This window comes from Varanus komodoensis, unplaced genomic scaffold (assembly GCF_004798865.1).
Source record: "Varanus komodoensis strain SLA01 unplaced genomic scaffold, ASM479886v1 scaffold3, whole genome shotgun sequence".
NCBI lineage: Eukaryota > Metazoa > Chordata > Lepidosauria > Squamata > Varanidae > Varanus > Varanus komodoensis.
In genome coordinates this window covers 10,096,813-10,120,509 of record NW_025335761.1, presented here as the reverse complement: position 1 = coordinate 10,120,509, position 23,697 = coordinate 10,096,813, and the positions used below count along the sequence as shown (strand labels likewise).

General features: G+C 43.6%; 1 protein-coding gene across 1 annotated transcript; it reads left to right on the top strand.

Annotated features, from left to right (window-relative positions):
- Positions 1-591: 591 nt before the first annotated feature.
- LOC123026264 (astacin-like metalloendopeptidase) lies at positions 592-22,843 on the top strand. The gene is made up of 11 exons (XM_044435673.1): positions 592-645; positions 1,819-1,843; positions 4,414-4,551; positions 7,031-7,148; positions 8,656-8,834; positions 12,455-12,536; positions 13,368-13,495; positions 17,029-17,144; positions 19,893-20,118; positions 20,917-21,035; positions 22,616-22,843. Exons 1-11 carry the CDS (start codon positions 592-594, stop codon positions 22,841-22,843), a joined length of 1,413 nt encoding a protein of 470 aa, XP_044291608.1.
- The last annotated feature ends 854 nt before the right edge of the window (positions 22,844-23,697 follow it).

Here is a 23,697-nt window from a genome sequence, read left to right as displayed (position 1 = left end):
AAGAGGGAAGTGTAACTACTGCTAGCTAGATGCTCTAAAAACAAAAAATGGTCATTATTGCCCAGAGTTTACTTTTGTTTACCGTAACAGGAGGATGGATGGGGGATTAACTGTACAGCAGAGAGAAAGAGAGAGAGAGAGAGAGGAGTAGAGAGGGGAAGGAATTCTAACAATAAAATGAAAGCAAAGCCATTCCACAATTTCACAGTGATTTGATTTGATTTTTCCTCTTCCTGTCTTCATTTCTTTTAGCTTGAGTCATGTCTTTTCAGATTGCAAACCTGCAAGCAGGGGCTGTCTTCTTTTACTGACCATATTTAGGGGATCTTTTTTGGCTGAGGAACAAGATAAAATGCTTTAAATAAGGTATGATGAGACAAAGGTCATAGAAGAACAATAATGCTGGATTTTGAAGTGAGACTGCAAGTGGAAGTCTTCACTACGAAAGGAACCTAAAGAGTCGTGATGGGGAAATTTTTCCAGGCAAAGAATGCACAAACAAGGGAGTAGGAAGAAGGATTAAAGAATCCTAACAGGAAGTGAGCTTCAGCAGACTGGAAAGATTGACAAGACAAATAAACAAGAAGGTGCATGAACGAAGCTGATGGTCAGCAGACAGACAGCAGCCATCAGGCAGCAAAGCAGGTAGGCAAGCAAAGAAGCAATTCTACTTGATCCTAAGGAAGCGGTTTCTGAGACGGAAAAACCAGCTCCATAAGGGCCAAAAGGAGTCCTACTGGCTCCTTGTGGGACCTGAGCTGGAAGCTCCAGGTGTGTGTGTGTGTGTGTCGCTTTCTGCCTGCCCTTCTCCCTTTCAGGGAAACTACATCCTCCTCCTCCACTCCATTTCGTTCTCACAACTACACTGTGAAGTAGGATAGGCCTGAAGTCAGCCATGAGCTTCATGGCCAAGCAGGGATTTGAACCCAGGTCTGCCCAGTGCTGGTTCAACATTCTCTAACCACTATGCTACATTGGTTCCCACCGAACAGGTGTTCACACATGCATGTTCCTCACCCGAAGACCACAGTGATACAACTCATGTGCATCTCTTGTCAAATGGTTCCATCGTCTTGCTTTATCTCTGGGTTTGACACAGATACATTCAGTGGCTACAGCCCTTGCACTAACTGCATTCTTCCTCCTGCTGGTAAACATGATTAACTGGGTCACTGGAAGTGTTAGTAAGAAGAGCGTGGGCTGCAGAACCTGCCTAGGCAGGACAACTTCCTGCTGTCTGCAAATGGAGATCCAAGAGAAAGGGGGAAGCTGCTTTTCCCTCCCAACACAGTTCAGACTCACTCAACTGCACATTTCCATTGAGTGGGCTCATGAGCCTAATGCTCAAAGCATTTTTTCCTCTCATCCATTTTTAGATTTTCTCCGAGTTCATTTCCAGTCACCCAACAGCTTACGCTCATATTGCAACATTTTCTTGATTTTCTAATGATAAAAGTAGCATGAAATGATACTCGGCCAGCTCTTCTGGGAATTCTCTGAGCTTGTTTGTTTCTGCAGAAAATACATTGTGTTATCTAGCTGTTCTACACAGATTAAAGCCAGCACTTTTTATTTAAAAAACATAATCCAAGTAGCAAGCACGATAACTAGGGCTAAACAAACAGAACTCCTGAAGAAACCCAGAGATGAATCTTCTAGCTTTGTCAACCACTTTATTCCTGTCCTTTCACAGGATTACACGAGGTAAACCTATCCAGGTGTGTCCTTGGTCCAAGTAAAGATGCTACCTCTGTGTTGTTATAATTTTAACCATTCTTTCTCTATATTATGAGCTTAAAGATGCCAATTCTTTTGCAGGGAATCCAGAGGAAAAATGATCCAGGTGAGCTTGATTTGTAACTATTTTACAAGGTGCTGAGCTCTCAGTTCTGTGCTAATGCCAGTGCGGTGTAGTGCTTACGTGTGCTGGGTGGGACTCTACTGTCTTTCCAGGAACCCCCACACTGTGACAGCTTCTGTCTTGCTTCTGTCTTAAGCTATTGAAACTGAGCAGGTGTGTGTCAGCCCCTGTGTGCCCTTTTCGGATTCACCAGATCACCATGCTCCTGCCCCCGATCCCTGTTGTATGACGCGGTTTTACGGATGAGACCAGAGACCAGTTGGAATTCTCAAGAGAAGGAGTTTATTTACCTGCCTGCAGGGACCATCACTCGTTAGAGTGCGGTCCTGAGCAGATCGAAGGCAGGAATTTTATACTCTTTTACACGGACGGCTATGCAGGTGCTTGAATAACAGCGAACAATAGGGGAAATCCACTGAGCTACATTCGCACATATTTTTTTATGCTAAAGCAAACAAGCAAGGGTACAAGGGCGTAACGTTATGCTGGAGCGTAGCAACAAAGTCTGCTTTGTGGTCAGCCTTGCGTAGCGTGCACATTCGTTGGGGTTCTTGTTCTTACGTGAACAGGACACTTTGATCATGCTTCTTACCCGTGACGAGCCATGCCCTAGCTGCATGTTCGATTAAGAGGGGGGTTACAACAATCCCTTTCCTCTGACTGCCAATCATGTCTGGTTTCCTGGCTTTTCTGCACTCCTGTCTCCCTTGAAAGTAAGGAATGCTGCTCCTAAGTCTTAGATATTGGCAATAAACTGGGTATATTGGTGTCTGCGGCATTTTGCTTCTTCCCCTGTGCCTTTGGCCCCACCGCATTTTACCTGCATCCCCAGCCACCACAGGAATCTTAATGAATTTTGGAAATAATGCAATAATTGAAGAACTGAATGCTGTCTCTGTCTATTTCAATCCAAACCATAACAGTGTTCCAGCTGTCTCTCAGTCTCTCTCCTGTCCTCTGATAGATGTGGAGACATATTTCATCATCAAATAATATATCTTTTCAGTCCATCAAACAATATATATTTTACTATTTTTAATTAGACATATTGCTTGCCTTTTTTAATCAAGGAACTCAGGGAAGCTTTTATGTTCCCCACATGTTATCTTCCCAACAACCCTGTGAGGAAAGTTAAGCTGAAAATGACAAGCCCAAGACATCCCATGAATTACATGGCTAAGTGGGGACAACAATCCACAGTCCCAGCCCAACTCTATGACCTAGATCACACTATCTCTCATATATATGTGCTATATGATTTATGTTAAAAAGTGTACATATATATTGCTTCAAGTATGAAAGCCGATTAAGAAAATCAAGCAAGCAATAGCCCAGCTATGTCCCTTCAAAAAGGCAAACCGCAAATATTAAATTTCATGCTATAGCTGGTGCATCAAAACAAACTTGTTTCTTATGATCTAGCCTGATTCCATTTTCAGTACTGAATGAAGAACATTCATTCCCTTCTTAAAAGTCTGTTGTCGGTATTTTCCCTTCTCCAAGATTTCTACAATTTATTCTTCCACATGCTTTCCTTTTCCAGGCTTTGAAGATGAGAATCATCTGTTTAGTATAGTACATGTTTACTGGGAACACAGAAGTTCCAGTTAAACTGCTCACCAATGTCTGGTGTTCAGTCTTTGCCATCCTTATAGGCATCCTAGCAAAATTATGAAAATATCAGGTCATATTTCAGAGTCTGCTATGTCTTCCAGGGGCACCTGTATATGCTTCGAATATCCTATTACTGGATGGGAGACTTCGCCTGTTAAAACACCACAAAAGATTGGGTCTGAGAATATGCATAGCCATCTAGGGAACTCCAGGGGGTCAGATTGTCCCCCAGGCTTGAGACTGTGCACCTCTGCTTTAGTCACTATATCCGATGCATAACCTGGAACCCCTCTATAGAGAGTAGGAGTCCGATATTACCACATTAAGGCACAGTCCTATTCAGAAAGAGAAAAGTCCTACAACTGTCAACATTCCTTCACTGGCCATGTTGACTGGAAAATGCTGAGAGTTGCTGCTGTTTTTTCTGTTTAAACTTATATAGGATTGTGTCCTAAATTTTTTTTCAGGTCTCTTTAGTTTTGATAACTTTAATTTCACAACACTTGAAGGATTGCATAGAAAGAAGGTCTTTGGTCTTCCTTGATAAAATTCATTTCTCAGAGGCCATTGAAATAGAGCTCTATTTCTATTTCCCCCTTTCATGGCATTTTGAATATAACTTTTGATCTTGAAAACACAGAAGGTAAAAACTGAATAGTTCCTACATTTTGACAGACTTGGATATATAAAAATGATGGATTTCTTCTTAGGAAAGTCAATAAGGGTGCGATCCTATGCATGCAGGACAGAAAAAGTCCTACATCTTCAGCAGCAGAACAATCCATTAGATTGAACAACCTGTGTTCAATAGGTCAAGGGAAGATGTAACCCTAATTTTACAGCTGCCCAAACAACGCCCCATGAGAAATCATTTCATTATCCAATCCCTACTAACGTTTTCCAGCCTCTTCTCTCCCACTGCCACTCTATTTTTGCAGGAGAAGCTAATTCACGCCAAGATGACATTGTGCATAGAAGAACGCCACGCAGTGCTGTGAGCTGCAATCAGAGTTGCTATTGGCCTAGATCGGAAAATGGAGCAGTCAGCATCCCAGTTAACATCTCTACAGAATTTTGTAAGTCACTTCAAAACTTCAGTGTATGCATTGATACTGAATAGAGAATTAAAATTCGCCATGCAATAACCAGAAATACAACTTCCTCCTTGTAAAGGTTTGGTTGACCCTACACAATTTGCATTTAAGTGTCAGTGCAAGGTGTACTCGTTTGTGCCGGATGTTAGACTACATCAAATGTAGCTGATTGCTTTTTAGTTCTGCTTCTGATCCATGTTATTGTATGTGTGTTTGTCCTGTGGTTTTATTTGTGTTCTCAGGATTGGTTTCATGTTTTTGTGTTACGAGGATTAACTGCCTCAAACTCCTTTGAGTGGAAATATGAGATACAACAAAAACAGGTAGACAAAAGCAGAAAGCTGTTGGCATCTATGGAAATCAATGAATAAGCTAGCATCCACCATTTTAACTGGGTTGGATGGGAGTCGTTTTCCTATTAGGCAAGGTCTTGGGAGACCTGTCCATGGCCTCAGCCAGGGCACTTGACTCTCAACACCTCTGTCCAGGTGATATGATCTTTAGCAGAGCATAGCAACTGACTGTGTTTTTCTCTTGGGAAAAGATGGAGACGGGGTCTGGCTGACAGAGCCCTTCTCCTCAAAGGAGGCTACAAGGGTTTAAAGATGTACTCACATGGAGCCATGCATGACTAAATATGTGTATCTATGTATTTATACATATATTTAAATTATTTTCCAAGATCTAAACTGCCTGTTGAAGGTCTAGAGTATGGCAGTTTTCTCTTTCTCTTGCTCATCCTCCTCCTCCCCCCCCCCGACTACATGAGACAAATCAAGAGTCCATGCAGATAAAGTTGGCTTGAGATCTTTAGTGGACAGATCATCAGAAGAATCTGGAGATAGAAATGTTTAAGACAATGTTTAAGTGTGATAAAGAACAACCTGTCAGATGGCAGTGTCAAAGCTAACAAGTTCCTTGTGGCCCAAAGGTGTTGGACTGTATAGAGCATATCCAAGCCAATGGAATGTATTTTGTACTTGAGTATCTTTACAAAAATGCAAAAAATGCCATAACAAAGTACACATCCAAGCTTGAAACAGATGCCAAAATGCTACAGTGATCAGTAGAGGGAAGTGTCATTCTGCCGAGGCCAAAGTCTCCCAGCAGCAATGTTCCATGGGCTGCATGCTGGCTGTGGAAGGGCTGGAGCTCTCGGTCGATGGGGCCAGAGCCACCTACACATTTAGAGACACTGGCAGTAATGCTGAGAGAAAGGAGTGTGGTGATGACAGTATCAACTTGTGGCTCTTCCTAACACAGAAAGCCAGAGCCAGCCCTAAAGGAAAAGCTATATAAGATCCAGCCCTTCACTTCAGATGCTGCCTCAGCCATAAGAGGTTTTGATGTTGTTGGAGCTCCGTCTGCCTTCTGGAACCTGCTTCTGGAAACTCTGCCTGTTGTCTTGCTCCTGCCTCTGCTTCTGGACTATGCCTGGCTTCACCTGCTCCAGCTTCTGTTCCAGCTTCCACTCCAGTCCCAGGCTTCCGCTTCTCCTCAGCTTGTCTCTCTGGCTTTCAACTCCTGACTGGCATTGACTGCTCTGCTCTATTTGAATTGGCCTACCTTGCACTTCTGTTACCCGCTTTGACCTCTGGACTGCCTGCCTACGATTTGGAATGGGCCTGTATATTGCACCGGTTGTCCGGGTCCTGGTGCCCTGACCTGATACCCAGCTGCCCATGCCCTGGACACTGACAAGGGGTGCCAAGGGAAGGCATGATCTAGTGAGGACCCACACCCCAAGGGAGTGCCACTGGCAAGACCCCTGGACTTTTTGCCCTTCCTCTTCCGCATTGCATTCGGCTTGTTCTCCGCCTCTCCATCTGGCCCGGGCAGCAGCGGTGGTGCTGCGGAGCAGGAGGAGGAGAAAGCTCTGAGCACCTGTGGCAGGGCATGCAGGTGGGGGCAGTGATGAGGGAGAGGGTGAGGAGCTTGAGCATTGGTGGGGAGAAGGTGGCTCAAGGGTACTCCAAACCTGGGGTTGGCACTACATGCATGCACATGTGAACACACATGCACTTGCACAGTCCACCCACCCATTTGCACAGCTTGGCTCAAAGAAATGGATGTGGACCTCTAGATGCTCCCCTGCCCTAGTCGTTCCCTGGAAAAGGCCAAAAGAGAGCACAGATTTCCCCCAGTGGTTTCCTCTGTTTGAAATGTCTTTGCAACAGGGATCTTCACTGTCACGCAATAAATTGAACATAGTTTGAGTGGAAAGTGATCTTTAAAAAATTTAGATTACTAGCTATCTCAAGGCAACCCTTATCCCACATATAGAGAATTTGTTCTACAAATTATTCACCATAATGGTAAATCCAGGTGTGCGAGGAGCTTTTCCATGTTGGCAAAAATTCTTCTCCTTGAATTTAAGCACACATAATAGGGGGTATTTTAACACACACAATACTGAATAATTTAACATGTTCCATCATTCCCTTATCACATTTCTTTGCAGCCCTGGAGCAGAGGCTTGTGATAGCTGAAGCCATGCAAGAGTTTGTCACGCTGACCTGTATCCGTTTTGTTAGTCGCACAACAGAACATGACTACATAGATATTGTCCCGGGAGATAAGTAAGTGCCATTACTTCTGATGATATCTGAGAATACTACAAAGGCTTAAGATGGAATCCTCCTGAATACAGCTTTTACAGACCCCAGAAACTGGATATTTATTGGTGTTTGAAATGCTAATCCTATGAATTTTCCTCCAATATATCATCATTAGTGAAAATAAGATTTTAATATAATACAAAGACTCTGAGCACAAGATGTGGACATATATTATGTAGGTCAGCCCTATATATTTTGTTGCAAAGATAAGCTGCCTCTCAAATTAGCTTCTTGCGTTTTTACTGATAATTCATCTTTGCTGTGAATTAGATATGCACAACTAGTCCTGTGTGATGTTCACATCTTGGGATACAAATCTCAAGATGTGTGTCTTTTTAAAATCATTTTTTTTCATTTTTGCTTCCAGGGTAAGCGCTGCCTTGATTTCATCTGGGACCCACTGGTTTATCTTTCTATCTGTCCAGGGCATTCACAAAGCTCTCCTTCAGCACTATATTTTGAATGAATCCATTTTCTTTCTGTTGGTTTTCTTCACTGCTCAGCTTTCTTCATTGTCACACCCATACATTGTGATTGGGAATACAATAGTTTGGATAATCTTGACTTTGGTCTCATGTAAAACGTCCTTACACTTTGAGCAATCAATTTTACCTCCCCACTAAAAGGCTACAGGAATCACAGAAGTGGACAAATTGCAACTAAAACTCAATGTATAAATTGTATTTCAAATATGGAATCAAATTATGTTTCAAACATGTCGAACAGTTTTCTCAGTCTCTGGTTTTCTCAATCACTGTGTTAGCAATCACTTTTTCCAAGCAGTTACTGAATTACTATATATATTTCATTTTACTTCACATTCTGAATACAAGTATTGCAGCTGGTATTGAAGCTTGATATGTGTGCAACAAATTTTATTCTGGGATCCCGATGTTCAAGAGACTTGTATTGCAAGCAAACAAAATGCAGAACAGGCTGGTCAAGGGTCAAGAATCAGCGACGTCTGCTACAAAACTTCTGTGAAATAATATATTTTTTCTTTTACACTCTGCTGGCAAATAGTTGATTTCTCAATAGTTGCTTGGATTTATTACTACGACTACTACCATTAATTTTATTTCTTTACTGCCCAATAGCCAAGGCCCTCTGGAGGTGTACAAAAACTGAGTTATATTACTTGGGTTAACAAATATGCTGCACTGTTTAATTTCTTCTCATTTCTGCATTGTGGTGCACTGCCCTTTTGGTGTGTTCTGTTCAGTTAAATCAAAAGCCTTGTTTCATTCAGCCAGCTAGGTAATTTAGGCTACAATCCTAAGCACATTGTCTTGAAAATGTGCCCTACTGAATACGGTGAAGGTTATTTCTGAGTAAGCATGCCTAGGAGTGCACTATTAATCTTGCATTTGCAATTATTTTCAGTTATGCTTACAGGAGTGCATTGTGACTTTTACATAATGTCAAATCTACTTTATGAAATGACAGTTGTGGCTTCCTGTGTTCCCAGGTGCTGGTCTTATTTTGGGAGGATCGGAGGCAGGCAGCATTTGGGCCTGCTGAAACCGGGCTGCATATATAAAGGATTAATTCAGCATGAGCTCAACCATGCATTGGGTTTCCTGCATGAACAGACCCGGAGTGACAGAGATGATTACGTTAAAATCAACTTGGAGTATGTTGCAGCCGGTATGCATCCACTAGTGCTCAGTAGCCATTTGGTTCTTACTTGGAGTTGAGCAGTGATGCAAAATCACAGGCCTAGGAGCTAAATCCATCCCTCCGGGGTCGTAAGCCAGCCCTGTGAGGTTCCTTGAAAAGCCATGCCACTTCACGTGCTGGCCTTGCTCTTTCCTCCAAATGCCTATCGATTGTGCATTCCTGCCTCCATTCTAAGAGGATGAAATGCATCTCCTAAGATTGTGCTACTTGCAGGAAGAGCTTGATGTTACAATATGCTGGGGGGTGGATTGTGGGGGGGGGGACTTTCAGCTTTGTCCTTGGCCCTGCCCAAGGAATGTGACTCCCCAGAACTTCGGTCTGCAAATGCTAATTCATTTATCTCCGTCTATCATTGCCTGCCTGCTTTCTGTATAAGCACTGTGAAAGGCACAGTCATTAAAACAATGCAACCATAAATGATTTTTTAAAAAGAAGACAACATAAAGCAATTAGGGAGCAGTAATGGAGCAGCCTTAAATGGAGATTGAATAGAGATGTCTAACAGTATCCTAACTTTGCTGGAATTTAGTCATTATGAGCATATTAAAATTTTCAACATCTTTTTTTTCTAAAGTCCTACAGATTTGGCTCAGTCCTGGCTCAGATTTCTTCAGGCAATGCATTTTGGGATAGTGAGCCCATAGCTAGAAAATCTCTGCTTCGGGTGCTCCAGATTAATTTCGCACAACAGAGTTTAAACAAAATTATATTTTCAGATATTAGCAGGTCAGAAGGGGAGGAAATCCCCACAGGTACTGACTTATATGCTGGGGGTATACACATCTTGCCAGGTGACCTTCCCATAACTTTACTAGGGTGGCTGATAAGCCTAACAGGCCTCGGCTTTTTGTACAGTTCTGTAGCCGCTCCTGGGCTCACCATGTCATCCTAACTCAGCTGACACAAGAAGCCCAGGGGCTACCCAAAGGGCTTCAGAGCCCCTTGGCAAGAGCAGCCCAAAAATCTGCGGCACTGCCAGGTGGGAGTCGCACAGCAGGGTGGTGCTGGTGCCAGTGCCAATCTCAGGCTTGGCAACAGATCACGACACCACCAACAGACCTCACAGAGGGCCTGGCCCTGAGGACACAGCCTTAAGCATGTCGAGCTTAACATGCACAGTGTGTGCCAGCGTGGTTGCACACTAGTGTGAGTGTGTCTGGCCCCGATTCGTATTAAGATGATTCAGATTAAGACAATGTTCCAGGATGGGATGCTAAGCCTTGTCCCCCTTCACTGAAGCCTTGTTCATTACAAAATTCTACCCCTTCCCAAGTTTTTGTTTAACAGACAGACAGACAGACTCATCCAGAAATGGTGGTTGCTTCTTTCTTTGTTTAACATCAATTTTAGGATGAAAATGGGATGATTTTTAATCCTCCTATCAGAGTATTGCAATCTCAGTCTGAAATGTGGCAATGGGAACTTACACTGGAGTTTAAAAGAGACAGACTGTCTGTCTGTCTGTCTGACTGACTGACTGACAGATGGCTTTCTCACATAGCTTTTCTATGTGTGATTAGAGGAAAGCTTCGTGTGGCCTTGAAACCAGGCAATCCTGATGACAGGCGTTTTGTCCGGCAGTGACATTCTGCATCAAGAGCAGTTTTCCTGGTGCCTTCAAGGCTGAGCTCATGTACAGTGCTAATGAAAATCTTCCCGGCTGCCGCAGCAAGAAAACCAGAGTCATGGTATTTTCAAAGCCATGGTAACAGCGAGACTGAAATGAGGATGCTTCAAGCAGCCCATCTACTCTGCAGGGTTGGTGGTGGCCATGAGGATGCTGGGCTTCCTCTCCCTTTTCCAAGCACATGCTGGTGCTTACTTGGGCCAACCCTTCACAGCTCAGGTCCTGCATACACAATGGACAGCCTGTTCAAATATTAAGATCTTTTTTGGAAGTTCTGCACCAAGGATATCCCTACAAATGATATCAGGCAAGGTAGGTAGCCACTGGAGAAGAGGTCTTTGCAGTAGTGGGTCCACAATCACGCAACACTTTGCCCAGGCAGCCTGACCTGGTGCGTTTGCAAATATCTTTTAGGTGCTGATATGAGACCTTTCCACATCTTCTCCGAGCTTTTCATCTCTGCAGCTGTTTTTAAGCGCTGTCTGTTCCTGTTGTCAGCAGCAGTTCCACTGACTGTTGCTGTTTCAGGATGCAATCTTACGCATGTTTAGACGGCAAAAGGCTGTGCCACTCGCAGCACCCTGCCCGCCCCAACAGCCATGCTTCTTGGAAAATGCTCAGAGTTGTAGGACAGACATGCACAGGCCTGTGCCCTCATTCTCTCTGATGTTCTATTCTTGTGAACTGCCATGGCATTTTTTAACTGAAGAGCAGCATAAACAGAAAATTCCTTCAGCAAACACAACAAAATGTTGTGTGCGTGTGTGTGTGACCTTCCTTTTGTCAAAATGCTGACATTTTGCTGTAATCGCAGGAAACTGTAGCATCATTTCAGCTGGCTCACAGATCCTTTTGGCAATTCTGCACCATTCCTTTTGCCCTTTCGTATACACTGTACAATGAAGATTACACCCTCCTCACTGTATCTCTTTGTTTTTATCTTTATTACTACTGAAATCTTCAGTCATTTTCTCATTCTTTTTGGGAAAGCAGGAAAACACTTTATTTTTCTGAATGTAGGTTTTCATATTTTCCTTCTGACTTATTACATGCAATTTAAGAACATCAATTTTCTACTGTTAAGGTAGCATTAGGATTTTCTGGAAACTGCCTGTAATATTTTGTGCATGTTGTCTGTATATTTGACTGCTACCAACAGACCTGCAGCCCAGGAATTGGTTTGTTATTTCATACCAGCGTTCAAAATGTATCTGCTCTCCTCTCATTCTGACAGATGCTAAAGTTCTTTGCTTGTCAACAGAACACACAGGTTAGACTGTATGAATGTGGCATATTCCACAGCCTTTCTTTCTTTGGCTCCTGCCCCTTGCAGACTGAAGCTCAAAACTGAGCCAGAAATTCACAAGTGGTTTTACAATTAAAGATGCAAAACTATGCAAATTTAGATAAGATTTTTTTTTCTGCCTAAGCATGCATAGGATTGTACCCCAAGCTGTTGCTGTATTTGCCGCTGCTCTATTTTCAGGCTGGTGCCAATGAGAATGAGCCTTTGATCCTCTCCCTGTATATTTGTCATTTCCAGCAGCTCCCCGCAAAAGAAGTGAGGTGGGTAGCTACCAGGAGAAGGGCCTTTTCAGTTTTGGCACCCCAGCTATGGAACGAGCTGCTTAAAGAGATGTGCCTAGAGCCTACTTTGTATTCCTTCCAGCACCAAGTGAACACTTTTTCACCTTATCCTGGGGGATAAAAATTTCCTAGCATTTTAATAGTTTAACTTTTTAACTTTAGTTTTAATATTGCATTTTATCATGTACAGCTACTATGCCTGTATGAGGATTCAGTTGCCATTGCTGTGTTGTTGTTGTTTTATATTACTTCATGTTGACTCTGTGTTTTTAACTTTTGTTAACCATCCAGACAACCTCAGCTACGGGGCTGTATAAAAATGAAATAAATATACAAATAAATTTATGACTCATTTAACTCTCATATTTTCCAGGAGAACAGGGGAATTTTGCAAAAGTGAACTCCACTAATCTGGGTCTTCCATATGACTACAGTTCAGTGATGCACTATGGAGCGTAAGTTGAGTTTGACAGCATTTTCCTTTTTCAGGCCGAATTGGTCACAGTGGTAGGGAAGAATTCATAATCCATAATCGTTTTCAAAGTAGAATCCATCTTTTAATTTAGAACCCATTTTCTCTGCAAATTACTGATACTACTCTGTTCCCTCTCCCTCTCTCTTTGGGTGGGTGGTGAACAGTATACAATCTCTACAAAGTTTGTGTGCTCCAATTCTCAAGAAACCATTTCACAATTATTCTTTTGGTGGGGGGAAGCCAGCTTCATGGGGTTTGGGGTTGAAAAGCAGAGACTACATGATAGTCCTTTTCAGCTACTGTCATAAAAAGCGAATTGCTTTAGCAGTAAACCGTTATATCAGTATGAGGGATACCAAGGGTTGGACAAACCTTTTGGGTATGTTTTCTTGCTTTAATGGAAAGTATAATGTCCATGAATCTTCTGAAAACTGTTTGAAATCTCAGGACAAAATAAGTGACAGCTCTGCCATAATATGGCTGTTCAAAGCCTGACACCGTAAGAACACCTTTAGACAGCTAAAGGACAGCTTAGACTTTAGGTGGGATTCATGATCTGATCAAGAATCCATGTCACAAGTCTAGCTTCCTGCGTATGCCTTAGAAATGCTAATGGCCTGTCCTGAAAATTCTTCTTTTGTATTGTGTTCAACCCTATTGTTTTACCCTATTGTGCCTCTAGCATACTATGTGCAGGATCCCCCACCTGATCACCCCTCCCCCTGGTTTCCCATGCACACATAATTCAAAATATTGCATTCTGATATTACCAGATGTTATGTAATGAACACAGCTGTTCTGTTTCCTTCAGATACGATTTTTCTAACACTGCTGGGAAAGCAACCATTGTCCCTGTCCCGAATGCATCTGTACCAATTGGGCAGAGGGCAGGGCTGAGCAATCTGGATGTGAAGAAAATCAACAAGCTCTACAGCTGCAGTGAGTAGTAAAGATGCTTCACAGTTCATTTGCCATCTAGCACAGTGATTTTTAACATAACATTAGGATCAGCTAATGCTAATCCCAAATTAGCACTAGGGAGATGGTTGGGCCTGACCTGGCACCTCCCTCCACACACTTTCTTCTCCCAAAGACAAGACTTAAAACCCCTCACATGATTTACTGTGCACAAGAATGGATGTCTGTACCATGGGGAGTGTTAGTGCCATCCAGCTGTGGGGAGCGGCCCCAAGTCTGCTTCTTCCCTCTGCTCTCGATAGCCTTGCAGCTACTAGGAGGCTGTGGGAGTCACTCTCTTTGCTCACTAGGAGGAAGTGTAGCATGAAGGTCCCAGCCTCTTCCTGGACTGCCCCTCTTCCTTCCACAGCCGGATTGTTATTTTCATTATGGTACCAGCTCCACCATCACCAGGCTTCTCAGAGGGTGCCTGGCTCTGTATGAGAGGCCCTGACAAGGTGCCCTGGCTGCTCACATAGTGCCAAAGATTTTCCACATCCATTTCTCACTGCAAGCTGGCCCAAGTCCCTTCATTTGGGAGAAGGTGGAGAGGGGTGGCTTGCAAAGAAGGCCAGAAGGAACAACAATGTCTGAATGTGGGGCAAGGTAATGTAGGAGTATATGGCTTGCAATGAGTGTCGGGAGCTCATTTGCGTTAAAATCATTTCTTGAATGCCCCTCCTTTGTGCATGGTGCATGATACTCGAGTTTGGTGGGTCCATGACATCAGGGGTTTGCTCTAGTCTAGGGGAAGATGCATCAGTGTGGGAGAAGAAGAAGCATTTCTGGCCCCTTTTTATTCCTTGTATTATGCCACCTTAATGGCTCACAAATTTACTGTGGCATAGTAAGTTTTCGTGGAGTGAAGACCTAGCTGTAGACACTTACTTTGAAATATATTGATGTTCATGTAAGTGGACAAAAGGTGCCTGCTGGAAGAAGCATGCAAGACCCCTGATGTGTTGCAGGGGTCCTAAACCTCTGCTGCATGCGAGTCCTCAGGATTAGCCCTGCTTTTGTCCACCTGCTTCCTTCTTCCCTGTCTGTGCATCCCTTTTTAAAAATAGGCATGTCCTTAGGATAGAGATCTTTTTTCAAGATACACACACCTTAGAGCCTGAGGCAACTGCCTCAGACAGGTGATTTGGGATGTCATGAAAAAGCAGCAAATTATTCATTATTTAATGCATTGGTTATTATTGTTGTTTTCTGATTTCCAAGGTGCTTGTAAGGCTTTCTGCTGAGGGCGGGAAGGCAAAATAACTTGATGGTACTCAGATAAGTTTGAGTAAGCCTGCAGACCTTGACTGGGAAGTGAAGGGAAGTGATGCTGTGCCCTGGCAGTCAAATGGCTTGGGACCAGCCCTGGATGTGGCTCTGGGGACCTGTGTGTTGGGGAAAAGACAGCTGAGAAGATTATATGGGAGAGGGAAACTGGCTAGAGAGATATCTATGGAGAAGAAAACATGTTCAGGATTTAATCAGTTTTCCTGTGTAATCCTAACACTTTTTCTCTGAAATAAGTCATGTTGAGTTCGATGGGTAAGTGTATGCAGGAATACCACCTTACTCCTTAATAAATGTGCTCTGAGATGCAACCTGAATTATCCACCCTGAAGATAGTTCCAATATCTAGGGCTAGACAGGCACCCAGGGATCAATATATTTGGTAATTTAAAAACTGAAAACAATGGTAGTCATGCCAGTCAATGCAAATTATATTTGGTCCTAATAAAAGTATTCTGCTATGCATTTTGGTGTGTTAAAAGTTGTATGATTATGAGCTTTCTAGAAACAATATTACCAAATCAACAATGATGTAGTTTTTAGAATGTCAAAAAGTAGAACCCAGTTTTATTTAATGCAGCAAAATAAAAGCATTTGGAATAAAATAAGGAACCACCTTTCCTTCCCCACTTGGCCTGGGGATCAGAGCAACACATTTTGCAAGCTTCAGTCCTGAAGTCTCTGTGCTGTTGTGCCTATTGGTAAGTGGGTGAGGGAGGAATCATTCAGAAGTAAATTCCAGTGTTTTTAATGGGGTTACTCCTTAGCTGTGTAAACTTGCAGCCTAGGAATTTGAGGTATTATAGTCTATGGTACATTCCCAAACTCTCCCATTCCAATATGCCATGTTCAGTTTGAAATTAATCAGTAAATGTTTAAGGTGCACTTTGCTGGCCCTAGACACTCCTTCCTGCCCATCTGGATTTGGATCTGAAAGACCAGGGAAAAGCTTGGGCACATGGAGGGCAAGTAGTAAATGAGTACAATTTGGGACATTGTACTGTTCTGCCTAGAAAACAACCTAGAGGTTATATAGCTAGCCTCATAACATTTAATTTATAGCAGTTATTATTAATTCTGCACACATTTGCCATTTTTGTTCTTGTTTTTGTTCTGTGGCCCTGAGCCCCACATCTTTTTGGTACCTAGAACTGCCCCTGAAAGGGCCTTTCCCACCCAATTAGGCAAGATCTGCTGTTCCTTTTTGATGCTGGATAACTTTCCTCTTGCCAACAGGAATCTATCGGGGGGGGGGGGGTGCTCGGTGTGTCTCTGCATGCTCAGCATGCCAAGATCATGCCACTGCACCCCACAGGTAACCAATTTATTTTATTACTTTTTATTTTTTTATTTATTTAAAACATTTCTATGCTGCCCCCATTACAACAAAGCCTCGTGGCGGCTCACAACAAAAACAAAAACAAACAAAATCGTATAAAAATTTATACACTAAAAACATTAAAACCCGGTGCATCTCGGCTTAATTTTTTTTTTAATCTTCCATAATAAATTAACACTTAAAATAAGTTTTAAATAAAAAGGTCTTAGCCTGGCGCCAAAAAACAAATGACGGCGCCAGGCGGACCTCTCTGGGGAGCGCATTCCATAGATGGGGCGCCACCGCAGAGAAAGCCCTCCTCCGGGTACTCACCCTCCTAATATCATTCCCGGAGAAGGGCATCTGTTGCTGATCTCAAGGGATTTGGATTGGACTTATCACCCAGTCTTGTTCCTTCCAAGGACCCCAAGGCAGCTCACACGATCCTCTTCCTCTCTATTTTTGTCTTCACAACAACCCTGTGACGTAGGTTAGGCTGAGGGTCTGTGAATGGCCTAAAGACATCCAGTGAGCTAAATTAGCAGGGCCTTTGAACCCAGGGCTTTTGAGTCCTAGACCAACACATAGGACATAGGTACCACTCCACATAAATTATCTTTCACTCATCATGATGTTCAGCCTTATACTAGCACTCTACCTGTTGGTTTTAACTGAGCTAAGCATCCTGAATTATGATTGATACACCGGTTCCCTGGGGAATTTCTTCCATGCCAAGATCAGCTGAACAGGGACAGATGTGACGAACCATCGTTCTACCATGAACTTGGAAGCCATAGATAAACAGAGGGGGTTGAGTCTGAATTTTTCCTTTGCATATCAACTCTTCTTCACCCCTGTTCTGTTCTGTTCTGTTCTGTTCTGTTCTGTTCTGTTCTGTTCTGTTCTCTAGATAATTGTAGCACTGTGCTGAGCAGTCCAACTGGCAAGTTCTCCTCGGACAATTTCCCACATGCTTACCCCAACAATGTCTCGTGTCTATGGCTGATCCGAATCCCAGAAAAAAAGGTAAGGATATCACAATCGAGTGTTGAGCTGATGTATCCATGTTATATTGTAGAACCCAGATGTCATTAACCATCAATCATGGGGAAACAGTTGCTTAGCACTACTTGTAAATTTCTTGAGTTTGGTCACTGTCTATGTGTACACGATGCTAGTCTTCAAATCAGTTTTGGGCAGCAGTTCTGGGAACCACAGTCTGTCAAGATGTGAAGAATAACCCTTCACCTGCAGCTGCCATGTCCACAAACACACATACAAACACACAAAATAAAAACGTTTATTTTGTGGTCTAATTGTTGCGAGGGTGCAATTTCCAAAGGGGCTGCAATGCCTGTGGAAGGTTAATCCTCTCCACCTCCAGTAGAACTCTCCCTAAATAGCCATTTGGATTTTTTTCCAGAAAAGAGTGACAAAACTTCAATTGGCATCAATGGTAGTTTAAAACTCTGCTCAACTAATGAATGCATCGGTGTAGGGCTTAGATTGGGCGGCAGGACAAGGAAAAGAGGCCATGAACTGGATTGGGAAGCTCCAAATACTGCAGGTTCACTCCTGGAGTTGTACAAGAGCAAGTAGACCATGGATGCATCTCCTTCCAGTAACTTCTGTGGAAAGTACTTTCAAGCAGACTGGCAACAGAATCAGAAGAGTGATCTCAAAGAATAGCTTTTCTATTAGCAAACATTCCTTTTTGCAAGCTTTCATTTTTCTTTCATTTCCTCTGGGGGAGCATATTTGAGAGAACTGAGAAGGTGAAGTTTTCTGGCAAAGCATCTTCAGTATAAACCCAAGACAACCTTCCTGCCCAGAGATGCTTGTAATCAGCATAGTTGGAGGGCACCAAGTTGGGGAAGGTTGGCCCAAGGGGTTTGTTAAAGGAAAAAAGTAATGGCAACACTAAGGAAAAAGATCTGCTTTTTTAACACTGAAAGCATTTGGTATTTGGGTCATGTGGAGCATTTATCCTGTTTGTCCTTTCGGGTTTATAAATGTGTGAAAGTTTGTGTGTTTGTTTGTCTGTTTTAAATGTATTTAATTTCTGTACCACCCATTAGTCAAGACAACTCTCTGGGTGGTGTACATAATCAAGGTGCAAAATCTAATTCTTGAGTTTGCTTGCTTAGCAGTTGTGAACACTTGCTTTCCACTTGCATTACAGCAATGGTGCTTTGCCCCACCCAACAAGCTATTCCTCAAATTTGAACAAGAACTGCTGAATTCCTCTGCCAACATTTTCCTCGCCTCCCGTCCCCTCCCCTCCCATTTATTACATTTGTATGCCACTCCATAGCTCATAGGGCTCTCTGCAATAGAACAAATACATAAAAATACAATAATACATTAGAGCAATACAATCAAGCAATACAATATTTAATTGTAGGCGATACAAAATCAACAAACCTTACTACAACAATATACTACAAAATGCAATGCATAATACAGTATAACACATATTATATGTGTTATAATATTATAACATATATTATAATGTTAATTATAACATTACAGTATAATATAACGTATAATATAACATATAACCCTACAATGAACGATATGAATAATACGATATGACCACAATCCCCCCCAGGAGGAGGACCCAGAGTGGCGTGGCTCCCTGCTCCTGGGGAGAGCGCAGGTGGCCCTCATGCTGGTCTGCGGTGGGCAAGAAGCGGGCAGGCAGGCGGCTTGCATTGTGAGCCACTGCAAGCTGAAACTGTAGGCTGCGTGTGGATGTGTTTGCTCAAGGCCCCTTGGATACCAGCCCTCGTTCAAGTCTAATTACAAGGGGGTCCATAATTGAAACTGCTGAAAACAAGATCAAAGAGGAATCGTGCACTCTATGTTTCCCTCAAGAAAGTTTGTGCTACAGTTTCTTTTCCAAAATTAATTTCCAGTCTAATTGGCATTTAACATTCTTCCGTGTTCTGATTTGCCTATTTAAAGTTGGTTGTATCTGTTTTGTATTACTCAGTATCACTATTGACAGAGTGCTGTGCTCTCTGTATTCTGTGCAAGGAACAAATTGCATTCACTGCTAATTACATTGTAGCCTTTGCAGTCGGGAGTATATTGCTGTCCTGGCACTTTGTTCACTTATTTCAGCATCTCTTGGTATGACTCATTACCAAAAAAGATCTTCATTTTATCATTGCTATGTGTGACTGGCCACTGATGCACTAGGGAACAGTGGGCAGCACAGAAATATTGCTTGGAAGGCATATGCTGTAAATATGAACAGAAAGGATGTGGGTTTTTTCTGGCTCGTTTGAGCTGAGGCTGAGATGGAGTGAGAAATGTTGGTGAAAGGCAGAGTGGAAAAGCAAAGAAGGCCATTCACAGTATGGAACCTTTATAGCACTATGCATGTATGTGCACATTTCTGGAAAATATGGAATACACGTTACCTCTATCATGATGGTGTGGCAGGAGACTGCTTCCACATGTGGAGCGATTGCTATTGCATCGTAATGTATAGAATTGCTTATCAGATAGTTTGGCTCCATGGTGTTAAGAATCTCTATGGTGCTGGTCCCTGGTACTGGCATTTGTGGGTGGGAGCATGATACGAATTCCACACAGCGCTTCCAGGCACTGCAGCTGGGATAGGGATCTTCTCCCATCTTCTACTCTTTCTCAGCAGCATCCCTGTGGCAAATATGTGACTTTCTTTCCAGGCACCACTGGAAGACACGCAGCTAGGAAGAATCAGGGTCAAGCCAAGCTAAAGGCCTTTTCTTTTTCCTGCTTCAGGTTTTTCTGAGTTTTCATGTCATGGATCTCCAGCCCTCCCCAAACTGTGCCTCGGACTACATCCGGGTTTATGACGGAATCAGCCGAAATGCCCGGGTGCTCGTTGACAATTTTTGTGAGGCAGGGACATTGCCTGCTGTGGTGGCTTCTGGAAGCATGTTGCTTGTCGAGTTTGTGAGTGATGAGGATACCTCTGCAGCGGGTTTTTCAGCGTCCTACACTCATGGTACGCATTGCTGCTAAAAGTATTAGGGTTTGGGGTGGAAAGTAACACATACGTGCAAGATGAAGCCCTGGGAGGCAAAGTTGTCCCTCGTGTATTTTAGGTAACTCTTCCAAGGTTCCTGAAGTATGGAAATCCTTCAGTCCATTTGCTCTCATGTCACTCCAGATAGTCTGTGGACCTTTAGCAGGTGTTCATTTTGGCATCTCAGACATGCTCAGAAGTAAGTCCTACTGTGTTCAGAGTAGCCGAAAGTGCAACACTGTGGTTCACTGGAGGAATAGCAGAGCTGAGACAGGGCTCCCCCTCATCCTAGTTGTGCAGCAGTGGGAAGCGATTCCTAAGACTGCACCTCCCTACCAGTCTTGAGGCATTGTGTGAGCCAGTTGCAGAGCTGGCTGGGATTTTTGCCAGAGCTGTCTGCTTCCCTGCTTCTCGGTGCCCTGTCTCTCTCAAGACAACATTGAGAGTTCATACACTTACATTTGTATCCTGCCTCTACTCCAAGGAGATAGGCGTAGCCTCAGAACAAGCTTGTGCGGTTAAGTTAAGGAACTGTTTCAGGCACACGGTGAGCTTCATGGCTAAGTGCGTGTGTGTGCAGGGGGCGAACTTGGGTTTCCCACAGTGCTCTAGCAGGCTTAGAAGAATTTCTACCTACACACTCTCAGAAAATTTGGGACAGTCTTCTGGGCAGCTCCACATCACAAGGTTTCCTTCAAGTATAGACATAGATATATATATTTAACCACAGTGATTTTTCTTTTAACCATTTGAAGCTTGTCTTTCTTCTCATCACAGTGAAATGTGGGGGGACTTTCACTGACATGTCTGGAGCAGTCATCTCCCCAAACTTTCCTGGAAGGTACCCTGCAAACCAAGCCTGCCTGTGGATTATCAGTGCTCCAGGAGGAAGCAGGGTAAGAGGGCCGGAAGAGATTTGCCTGATGACTTTAAGTGGACTGCAGTCCATGGCTCTTCTGTAATTTCCCAGGATATTGCTGAGATTTGGAGCAGGATCCAGGTTCATACTTTGCTGACACATGACAGAGAAGTGGGAACTTGGATCCTGCTCTGAAACCCAGCAAATATCCCGGAAGATTAGTCCCTTGATTCATATCCTGCTCCTAGGCCAGCAAGTACTCTGGCTGAAAAATTTGTGGGAAAAAGAAAGTGAGAAGCTAGTCAAGTCCAGGGGTCAGTCCACAGGGTCCAACCCTAGCCCCCATGAAAAAGGGCTGGAAAAAACAGGAAAGGCCCTGGAGGACAACAGCAGTATGAAGGAGACTTTAAAACTTCTGTGAGTGAGGGATCCTGAGCGCACTCTTAACACCTCATATAGGGAAGCCCTGGGAGGTGGGAGAAGCACTTCTTCAGGTGTATGATTTGTTATGGCATCCTCCATGGAAAGTGCCATCTTGCCCATATATGCATCCAAGGAGAAATTGCAAGGAATGAGAAAGTAAGTGACCCTATCCAATGGGAAAATCTTTGCCATTTAAACAAATTAAATCTTGGTCTGATGTTAAGCAGGGGCTGGCGGATCAGATGAAAGCTTTATTATTTTAAAAGAAATTACACATTTCATCCTTGGGAGAAATGGAAAATGGCTTTTTGGACTCATTTGTTAACTGTTTAGGGCACAGTTCTATGCATATCTAGACAACTGGCTGGGAAAAGGCAGGAGTAAACTTTTGCTGGCTTTACACCCTTAAAGAATATATTTGTAAAAGCCTCATAGCATGAAATAATTCCTAAATGACCCGATGCCCAGTGGAATTCCTTAAGAGAGAAGAGCTGCTCTTTCTTAGGCAGTGAAAAGCCAATTCTGATTGCTTATAGAACTAGAAAGAGTTTGCATCTGATCCTCTTTGGAAAGGGACATATTAGATCATGGGTCCTCAAACTACAGCCCGGGGGCTGGATCCGGCCCACCATGCCCATTTATCCGGCCTGCCATGCCCATCTGGACCTGCCGCGCCCACATGCATGCCCGCCGCCGACCACCTCACCCCACACGCGGGGAGGCAGCGATCGGAGAAAATGATCTCCAAGTGAGCAAGCCATGGCCTCGTGCACCCACCTTGTGGCGAGTACCTGCCCCTGCCTTGCCTCCCTTCGCTGCGTGTGCACCCCACCCCTGCCTCAGCGCACCCCCCCCCATGCACTGCCCCTGCTCCCGCCCCTGCGCCGGCCTGCATGCACCGCCGGCACCACCGTTCCGGCCTGCACCCGGCACCTATCAACTGACCTCCTGGTGAAAAAGTTTGAGGACCCCTGTATTAGATCAAGCATTCCAGCCTTCTTGAACATGGCGGTGGATTTCCTGTACCAGTAAAGCACTTGAACCAGACAGCTTCTGCAGTCTCTTCCAGTGCTATAATTCTATGAAGTCCAAATGCTTACTGGTTTACGCATGCTTTAATGGTGAGATTGGATAGGTATCTTATTCCAAAATGCTGGGCATAGAAAAACTCTTTCCTTTTTGTGATTCTCTCAGATATCCTTAACAATGGCCTTTTTCGAACTGGAGGACGTTGCTGGGTGTAGGTATGATCGACTTGTCCTTCATGATGGCAGTCAAAACAGTTCCCCTCTCATTGGCACATTCTGTGGAAACACTGACATCCCCCCTTTCAATTCGACCGGGAGCTTCCTACGGATAGAATTTTATACTGATATTGCCTTTGAATACTCTGGATTCCGTCTGGACTACTCAATCAGTTAAGTACTGTTAGTGGATGATCTGAGAGGGAGATGGCAAATTTTTGTGTTGATGAAAGTAAAAAACATGGGTTGGATCCAGTATTTGCCTTCCATAAAAGGAGAGGACTTTTCATGAGAGAGACCTGTGTCCCATTTTCTCGTGCTTTTACACAGCCCACCCCATTCAGCAGAGTCTCTTGACACTCTGAGCAGCAATTCCAGAGGGCTGGAGAAGATGCCATGGAATGGAGAGAACTGGAAGTCTAGTTTTACCTGCACTGTTGATCCAGCTTAAATCTCTATCCCCCACTGAGTTGTATTACCACATTATTGCCTTGACTGAGGGATATCTGAGTCACCTCTGCAACCAGATGTTTAGTGAAATTGAAGTATTATAGCTACATTGACCTGATGCACAGAGCAGAGTCAGTGGGAAGCTTAAGTATGGTCGCATCCCATTGATGGCCTACTGAGAAGAGTGCCCTGCATTTGCTCCTCCTCTTGCACGCTGTTTCTTCATCTGCCTTTCACACAGGCCTACAAAATGGGGCTGCTGAGGAGCGGAAGCAGAAAATACCAGTTGCAGTTTGCTACCTGGCTCTCTGCCCATCAAGTTGGTTAGCAGTTGGATCGAGCAGAGGTGGGCAGAAAATAGATCTCTGGATCAGCTCTAATAAGAATCTGCCTGCAGAGAGAATAGTCAGGAATGGTGGGAGCTGAAGTTCAACACATCTGGAGATCTACCTTCTGCCTTCTTGCTGATAGCAGAGTGTAGGGCATGGGATAATCAAGTAAACTTGTGACAAACCAGATTCAGGCTAGATAGCAGGAAAAGTTTTCTCGCTGTCAGAGTGCAGAGTGGCAGTAGAGCCAGTT